Source organism: Aquarana catesbeiana, linkage group LG07 (assembly GCF_042186555.1).
Source record: "Aquarana catesbeiana isolate 2022-GZ linkage group LG07, ASM4218655v1, whole genome shotgun sequence".
NCBI classification, from domain to species: domain Eukaryota; kingdom Metazoa; phylum Chordata; class Amphibia; order Anura; family Ranidae; genus Aquarana; species Aquarana catesbeiana.
Window position 1 is genome coordinate 86,415,166 of NC_133330.1, and position 9,711 is coordinate 86,424,876.

Here is a 9,711-nt window from a genome sequence, read left to right on the forward strand (position 1 = left end):
TCACAGCGATGCCTCGCGCATGCGCAGTAGGGTATCCGGCATGAAGCCATAATCCTGCACTGCTGGGTTTCCTTACCCACAATGGCGGCAGCTGATGGAAACATCAGCTGCTGTGCCGACATTGCTGGATTCCAGGACAGGTAAGTGTCCTAATGTTAAAATTCAGCAGCTGCGGTATGTGTAGCTGCTGGCTTTTAATGTTTACAGAGGTGGGCGGACCTCCTCTTTAACCACTTCAGCCCCGGAAGAATTGGCTGCTCAATGACCAAGCCATTTTTTGCGATACGGCACTGCGTCGCTTTAACTGACAATTGCGCAGTCGTGCGTTGTTGTACCCAAACAAATGTGATGTCTTTTTTTTCCCACAAATAGAGCTTTCATTTGGTGGTATTTTATCACCTCTGTGGTTTTATTTTTTGCACTATGAACAAAAAAAGAGTGACAATTTTGAAAAAAACACAATATTTTGTACTTTTAGCTACAATAAATAACCCTAATTTATTTTTAAAAAAAGCACATTTTTTCCTCAGTTTAGGCCGATATGTATTCTTCTACATATTTTTGGCAATCAAAATCGCAATAAGCGTATATTGATTGGTTTGCGCAAAAGTTATAGCGTCTACAAAATAGGGGATAGATTTAAGGCATTTTTATTAATATTTTTTTTTACTAGTAATGGCGGTGATCTGCGATTTTGATTGGGACTGCGATATTGCGGTGGACAAATTGGACACTTTTGGGGACCATTGACAATTATACAGCGATCAGTGCTATAAAAATGCATTGATTACTGTATAAATGTCACTGGCAGGGAAAGGGTTAACACTAGGGGGCGATCAAGGGGTTAACTGTGTTCCCTGGGTGTGTTCTAACTGTGGGGGGATGGGACTGTCTAGAAGGAGAAAGAGATAGGTGTTCATACTTAGTATGAACACACGATCTGTCTCTACTCCCCTGAAAGAACTGTTTACACACACAGATGCCAGTTCTCCCTCTGTCATGAGCGATGGCGGGTGCCTGGTGGTCATCCCTAGTGGCCAAAAGGCGAAGCGACGTAAGGTATCGTCGTTTCACCCAGCTGTGCCATTCTGCCGCAGTAAAACTGCAGCGGCTGGTCGGCAAGCAGTTATGGCAGTTCTGAGGGCAAAAGGGGGTTCAACTAGGGTTGCCACCTCATCCCTTTAAAACCAAACACATATTAATTACACAGGTTCTCTGGTTAATTAAGGTGGTAATTAAACTCATTTGTTGCCTTATTGGCACTAAATTAGCCTCAGAACCTGTGTAATTCTTATGTGTTCAGGTTTAAAGGGATGAGGTGGCAACCCTAGGTTCAACCCATTACTAGCAAGGTGTACCTAATAAAGTGGCCAGAGAGTATAATATATGATGTACATAGCTCCCAACTGTCCCTGATTTGCAGCAATGTCCTTCTGTCCCTCTTTCCTCCTCATTTGTCCCTCATTTTGGTCTGATCCATATAGTTGTATATAAAATGCACTTTTTTTCTTTCTAAAAGTATTTCCCAGTACTAAGCCTTTCATCCAAATTCTAAATTGCTGCATTTGTACATTTTAAAAGCCAATATAAAGGAATAGGAGAGGTAAAAAAAAGTCCTTGTGGGTTTAATTAACCTTTTTTTTTGTTAATTCTCCTTTAAGGGGGTGTGGCAGGGGGCGTATCCTATGCTTACATACTTTTGTTAGTAGGTGTCCCTCATTCCATATATATATAAGGATGGTGTAAGTATGTAATATTCACATATCCAATTATTAGGGAAGTGCTAGTAATCCAGCAGGCAGGATCTGTCCAGGGAAGGGTTAATTATACCAAGTGACTTTGTATTCATAACAGAGTTGGATGGGGACTCGCCCATGCCATGAAGGGGGAGCACACCGTGGAAGGATACATATGGTAGCTCTTCATTTCACACCTGTACACAGTCTATGACAGGAACTATATCCAGACGACATCAGCTGAAGAAACAGAACATTATAAGTCAGCCGTATATTATAATACCCCCCCAATTTGCTTCCAGGCACCACATGGTACATCCCACACTCCCATGCCGCCAGCATCTGCTCCGAGCCCCCGAGATAGACTCCTCCTGGGTGAACATCCAGCACCCCCCGACCCGTCCCCCTGATATAGATACTACACAAGTATACAATGTGAGGCGGAAGAGGAAGGCGGAGGGATACGACTTCCAGCACTCCGCCCTATATATAAGAAGCGCGCTCCTCCCGCCACGTCAGGCTGCAGGTGGAATGAGAGAAATAACATAGAGAGGATATCGGAGGCGGCACGTTACAGAAACGTTTAATCATTTGGTTGTTATCGCTCCAAGTGCCAGGTTCTAGAAGTCCGCTACCGACCGTCCACACGGCCACCATGGCTGTATAGCGGCGACCCCTCCCCAGGCCAGTGCGAGGCGACAACACCCAGCAGAGCTGGCAGCACCAGGCTTCGGCACCAACATGGCGTGAGTATACCGGGGAGGGCTACGTCATACACCGGGGAGGGCTACGTCATACACCGGGGAGGGCTACGTCATACACCGGGGAGGGCTACGTCATACACCGGGCCTGATAAGAGGACGTGGGGCCTATTCATTCATTTGTGTTAGGGAATGTATGACGAATGTACCGCAATGTGATTGTGGTGACTTTATTTCCTGGTCACACCAGAAACACATGGAAAGTCATGTATGGTGTTGGTGGAAATGCACTTCATGTTTAGGAATGGTCCTACAAACTCAGAGCATGTTTTGGTGCATTTCTCTTGTGATGTGAATGGAAAGAAATCTGTGATTCCCCCCCCCCCCCCTGGAATGACCAGAAATGTGTTCCATCACCTTGATCCCCATGGAATTGCGCTTATCCCTCGTCCACCTTGCCATGGCGTTGAATCCGACATCCCTGCATGACTTTATCACGGCTTGCGTAGGTTTTTTTTAACTGAAGTCCATGCAAGTGGTGTTGAAGTCGCACCAGAAATAGTGCAGAACCTTTTTCTAAGTCGGAGTGACTCACGGTTCCATTGCTGGTAATGAGGTATGGCTTGTGTCTGAACTACATGACAAGTCACCAGAAAGCTCCAAGGCCTTTCTCACATGGGAATTGTACAGCAAAACCAGGCCATTGAAGGGGGGGGGGGGGGGGGGACAGGCTCCCTGATATAAAAAAAAAAAAAAAAAAAATTCCATGTAGGAGATGCCATGTAAAAAGCTTTAGGACTCTTCACAGGTAAATCCTAGGCCTTGTCTTTATAATTGGGGACACTCTCAAGGGAGATGCTGTCTATTAGCTGTACTGTAACAGCTGTTGGCTTTACATTGCTGCCATGTCTCATGTTACAGTACAGCAGATGTCTTGGTGTGTTGGGATTATTTTTAGATGAGGATTGGGTGACCTTCCCTCGTTTCCTCGGTTCATTGCCAAATTCTTTTGGTCATCTAACAAATACAGTAATTTGGACAGAGGGGTCAAACCGGTAATTTGTAAGATAGAGTTATGCGAGGCTAAGATGGCGTTGATGGGCTGAGGGTGGAGAGCAAAACAGGCGGCAGAATTGTGAAATGGTTCTGAGCTGCTAATGACTAAAGTGCTGTGGGAGTGACGGAGGGGAAGTGGTCATATGTGGTCATGAGGAAGCTGCTTGCCATTTCTATAGGATGTTGGAATTCACAGCATTGCTCAAGCAGATTATGCAGAACACACTGAGGGATGCCTGTTGTGCTTCTGTGCTGGTCAGATCTGCAGGACGTGGGCTGATCAAGTAAAATCAAATGGATTCCTTCATCTCCATTGTGGATGGAGGGATCTTAATTGCCAGCTGTTTTGTTAAAACAGCCGTGACACCTGCATCTGTTTGAATCCCTACATTTTTTAATCTGAACCACCCATGACTTTAATTTTTTCCCATTCAAGGCATGGTTTGGCCAGTCATGGACTGATCATGCATCTCCCCTCTGCTGCTCAAGTAACTACATCAATAAAATACATGCCCATGACTGGTGCTTACTAAAGTAAATGGTTAGTGTGCTAATTACTCAGTTCAAAAATATGCGTTGCAGAGAACGGGGCAGCATGCAAGAAAATATGAAGCAGTCACAAGGAAGCTTTCTGCAGTGTTTGGTTGTCAGCGACTCCTACTGCTTCCACTCACAACAAATGCCTGTTGGAAATGGTTGCCAGGCAGTTAAGTGGTCTGGTTTGAAAGTGGATAAGGAGCATTTCATTGCCTCTTATGTAATCACTTTTTCTGAGTGTATGTATTTAGAACACTTCTCTGAATGCATTTGATCCCCTTGCCAAATCGCTGCCTAGAATAACTTGATAAACAATTCACCACGAGTACGTTGCTTAGGTATGCACCTCGATATGTCCCAAGTATAATGCTGACTCTGTAAGATCACAAGTTGATTCATAAATTCCACCATCTGCTACTGCAGAGTTGCATTGCCGCAACAAACATGCTTTTAATCATTTCTCTAGTGCTTGTGTGTTTTTAATTTGGAACTAAATTTACCTCTACTTCAGTGATGTGACATCTGCAAACTCAGTCTGGTAGACTTTTTTTTTGCCAAGGCTTTTTGCCAGTTCAGCTGTCATGATTGGCTGGCCTGGGATGACATGACTCCTGCACATATGCATGTTTTAATTTAGCAAATGCTGAAATTCTATGCTGCTGTTTGGCTGAAGTGGAACCTTCTCTTTCAAACAGAAACCTGTGTGAAGGAAGTTGTGCCACTTTAATTGCTGAAGAGACAGGGAGACTGGAGGGATTCAGTCTAGAGGGGTGTGTGTGTGGTGGCAGCCAATTGGCTTCTAGCGTTCATTTTCAAAGCTTAGCTGCTCTAGTTTTTCTAATTTCCCCCTATAGTCTCTCTGCACCGAAAAGTTGTGAATAACAGTATAAAGTACAATGGTTGACTGTCCAGGATAGCTGGTGGAGTGGTTGTAAATACAAAACCAATAAAGAATTATTTAAGGGCACACTGAATGAACAGTAAACCAAAGCAGTTTACCTGTCTTGTAGCTGTCCATTCCAGCTGTGGTAGGGAAGGTATGGTGCACAATTCAGCACATCAATAAAGTGTGTACAAAAAAAGGAGCTGTGTGAAAAGCAACACAATGTGCTGCTGGTACAGTGCACTTCAATAACATGCAGCATGTATACATTTTATTGCAGCTGTGAGCTGCGTTTTTAATGTGAATAGGATACAAAAAGTTTTGTGTTCTAGCGGTGACCCGCGTTTTTCGGTGTGGTAAAACGCTGGTCACTGCACATATTGTGAATTGGCTGTAAAGAAGGGGGAAAAAAAACGACTTAATTGCACTAGACCCCCAATTCTCTTGCACTTTTAAATATTTGGGAATGTTTTTCTTCCAGGCTCCTCAAGACATCCCGCAGCATCTTTGCTGTATACGAGGAAGAAGGCTCAGAAACCAGCTTCAACGTGAAAGCCCTGATACTTATAAAAGATGAACCTATCAAGCGACGATCTGATCTGGGGGGACTTTTTGTCCCCCTTCAACCAGTCCTTTTTGGCGGCTGATGAAAGTTTGGGTCTCTTGGATGACTGGATTGAGGTGTCCGGGTACCTCCCATCACATGGGTTCTCCAGCGAAAAGGCTAAGAATGGCATCTCTGAACTGCTGCCTTTGGCTCAACTCTTTGGCAGTTTCCAGGGTAAGAGTACTTCTACGAAAAAAGTCTTACATTATGTATAAATACTTGCACTGAACTTGATGCATCTGGGTTAGGTCTTCAATCACTACACTGGGTTTAGGTCCTGTTCTGCTTTAAAATACCATCTGCCTAGTGTGTGTGTGTGTGTGTGTGTGTGTGTGTGTGTGTGCGCACACACACCTCTCTTTAGGGTTGCACTGATACCGAGTACTTGTACTCGGACAAATGCTCCCAATGCCTGAGCCGATACCTTTGCATGAAGAAGCGAGTCCTGACAGTAGCGGAAGGTAAGCTGGCAGGGGTGTGGGTCAGTGATCCGAGCTGTCACATCCATTAATGGAATTGATGGCCCCGCAGTCTCCGTCGGAGATTGAACAGCGTGGCGCCCATCTTGGTACACCCTGCACTCGGCCTCAGTAAGCAGCAGTCAAAAGGCACCAGTGGACATCTTGTTACACCCAGCCCATATAGTTCACTAACTATATGGGCTGGGTGTAACAAGATGTCCTCTGCTGCCTTCTGACTGCTGCTTACTAAGGCTGAGTGCAGGGTGTACCAAGATGGGAGCGTCGCAGCACTTGTATACTGGAGAAAGTTTAAACTGGTGTCTCTTTGTTCATTTATCATGCCAGGCTGCCAGCAATTGCCAATGCAATCAGTGCTGTATTTCATTGCCACTGCCTGCCCCATCAGTTCCACCTATCATTGACCATAAGTGCCAGCATATCAGTGCCCATCAGTAAGTTTCACCTATCAGTGCTGCAAAGATATCATTAGTCTGTATTGTGCTTTGAAAACTGTCACATGACATTAAAAAAAGTATCAGGTGAGTACGGGGGAGGGATTAGTATCGGTACTTGTACTCGGTCTTAAAGTGGTATCTGCAACCCTGGTTACCTTTTTAATAGCCATTCCCCTTTGTGTCAACTTCACAAGGGTATGTCAACTTTTGATCTGGATCATTTGGGTAGTTTCTGTTGCCATTGTGATTTAAAGAGTAAACACAGTTGATTGTTGATGGCTTCAGCCAAACACTAACAAAGAGTGGAAAAGTGTTTGTTATCATTCATATTCTCTGAAATTGTCAAGAAATGTATAGTCTACACTGGGGAACACAATGTAGCTTGACTGCCTTTGTTATCCAATGGCAGGGCTGGCTTGCAGGTATTTTAACCACTTCAGCTCCAGAAGGTTTTCTCCCCTTCCTGATCAAGCAATTTTTTTTTTTTTTACAATGCGTTGCTTTAACTGACAATTGCTTGGTTGTGCGATGCTGTACCCCAAAAAAATTGGTGTGGGTTTTTTTTTTTTCCCACAAATGGCTTTCTTTTGGTGGTATTTGATCACCTCCTTATTTATAGCAAAAAAGTCTATTTAACCACTTAGCCCCGGACCATTTGGCTGGCCAAAAATCAACTCTCTCCCCCCCCCCCCCCCCCCCCCCCACAAAATAAAGCTTTCTTTTGGTGGTATTTGATCGCCTCTGCAGGTTTTTTTTTTTTTTTTGCGCTATAAACAAAAAAAGCAACAATTTTGAAGAAAAAAAGCAATATTTTTTTGCTATAATATCCCCCCCAAAAAATATATATATTTTATTTATTTTTTTTTTTACCTCCAGTTTAGGCCGATGCATATTCTACATATTTTTGGTAAAATTGGCGTATATTGATCTGCGCAAAAGTTATAGCGTCTACAAAATAGGGGATAGTTTTATGGCAATAATATTATTTTTGGGACCATTGGCATTAATGCAGCAATCAGTGCAATTAAAAATGCAGATTACTGTAAAAATGTCACTGGCAGTGAAGGGGTTAATGTGTGTCCTAGTTTGTGTTCTAACTGAAGGGGGATGGGGACTGTGCAGGGAAGCTAAGGGATCGCTGTTCATACTCTAAATATATGCACGGTCACTGTACTAATGACACTGGCAGGGAAGGGGTTAACACATCAAGTGGTTAAATGTGTGGCCAACGTGTTACTGTGTGTGCTGTTTTTACCAAGCGATGTGCTGTTACTTTGCAGGAAGAAAAAAACAGCACATTGCTGCTGTCAGAAGAGAGCCCCTTTTTTCTTTTTTTTTTATTTACCTACACAGGGCTCTCGTCGGTAATGTCTGAGGCCAATCATCGGGTGCCAGTGACCAATCAGCTGCTGCTCACTGGTTGGTGCTACAGCCAGGGCAGCATGGGCATGTTCTCTACACCGCCGCATGGATCAGGTACATGATCTGGCACAGAGCGGCTGCCCTGCTGCAGTATATCTATAGTGGCGGTTCAACCAAGTGTTTAAAAGTTTCCCCCCACACTCCAGACATGCTGGTAGGTTAATTAGCTCTGGTTGAAATTGCCCCTAGTATGCAAAAATGAGTTGGACCTTAGATTGTAAGCTGCTCCTTGAGGGCAGGGATTGATCTAAATGTAGAATATATATTTAGTGCTGTGTATAAGTGGTGCTATTAAAGTACCTGGAATAAAATAATGTGTTTATTGCCACCTTCCAAGGATACTTGAGGTAGAGAGGACTGACACGTTCTTTAAGAAAAGCATCTGACATGTTATGCCTCCAACACACTTTCTCCAATAGTTTCCACAGCCTGAAATAAAGTACACCTTCTTCAGGTTTTATTAACATTTTACTGAAAAGCAGACTCTGGTTAAGATGCCTTTTTAAATAATGAACTCTAAAGTAGAATCTTTAAATTGTACTTCTAAATGACTGCTTTCATTACAGGGGATGCCTTCTCTGGCATGGATTGGATGGTGGAAAAAATGGACCTGAAGTTTGATTTTGATTCCCTGCTTGGAATGGAAGATCTTGAATCCACTGTCTCGCCAGATGAGCTTATGGCCACGTTGGATGACTCTTGTGATCTCCTAGAGGACCCACCTCTCCCCTCAGTGTTTGACAAGTATATGCCATTACCCGCCCCTATCTCTATTCCAGAAGGTCCATTGGAGGCAGATCAAGTGGCTCCAATGTGTCCCACTTTAGCAGAGTCCAATATCTCTAGCCCTGACCATTCCTTTATCTTGTATGTCGAAAGTGAGGTAGATGTTGCTGAGGAAGATAAGAAATCCGCAATCTACTCTCTTGAAATTCAAAAATATGAGAAGGAAGACTCCTCAGATAATGACAGCAGTATTTGTATGAATCCGCTTCTGAAGTCTGAGAAGGAGGATTCCTCAGATAATGACAGTGGGGTTTATATGAGCCCATCGTATCTGGGGTCTCCTCAGCAAAGTCCTGAATCTACTGTAGAGTACCCTAGTAGTGTACAATCTTCTCCCAGTTCCCCTATTTCCGAGAGACCCAAACCTTATGACCTTCCCTCTAATGATAAAGACGTCTTGGCAAAGGTAAAAACTGTAGGGCATCCCAGAGTAGACAAGAAGACAAAGAAAATGGAGCAGAACAAAACAGCAGCCAATCGCTACCGGCAGAAGAAGAAAGCAGAACAAGAGTTAATATCTGCAGAGTGCCGAGAACTGGAACAGAAAAATGATTCCCTCAATGAAAAAGCAAACTCTATAGCAAAAGAGATCCAGTATTTAAAAGATCTAATAGAAGAAGTTCGCAAGGCCAAAAGCAAACGAACAAAAAGTTCATGAGACTGGAAAGTTGGAGCTTTGTGTATGTTGTACATATAGGTTAGGTCCATGGTTAAAAAAAAAAAAAGTTCTGTCTACTCCAATAAATTATTTTGTAGTTCTATAATCTGTGTGGCAGATATTACACTTCTTTCCTGAGAAACTTGTGCAGGAGTGAGATTATTGGTATATACTGTTATTGAATTGCCTGTGTAGATGGGCACTAATCTACAAACTCCTCTGGGGCAAGTACTTCTAGAAATGTTCATACAAAACGGTTCAGAAAACTAGGCTTACGTCATTACTTTCACTTGATCTGAAGTTTTTACCGTTCTGTTTATTTCCTATTCATCATTTTTAAAGTAAACAAAATACTGGTTTTGCAGGTCCTAAGAAAGTTATTGGGTTTTTATAGTTGCCATATTGCATT

The 9,711-nt window shown here is 43.3% G+C and overlaps 1 protein-coding gene across 1 annotated transcript; it reads left to right on the forward strand.

Moving 5' to 3' along the window:
• Positions 1-2,201: 2,201 nt before the first annotated feature.
• On the forward strand, positions 2,202-9,408 carry LOC141103138 (cyclic AMP-dependent transcription factor ATF-4-like). The gene is made up of 3 exons (XM_073592418.1): positions 2,202-2,482; positions 5,395-5,694; positions 8,425-9,408. Exons 2-3 carry the CDS (start codon positions 5,487-5,489, stop codon positions 9,300-9,302), a joined length of 1,086 nt encoding a protein of 361 aa, XP_073448519.1. The 5' UTR covers positions 2,202-2,482; positions 5,395-5,486; the 3' UTR covers positions 9,303-9,408.
• The last annotated feature ends 303 nt before the right edge of the window (positions 9,409-9,711 follow it).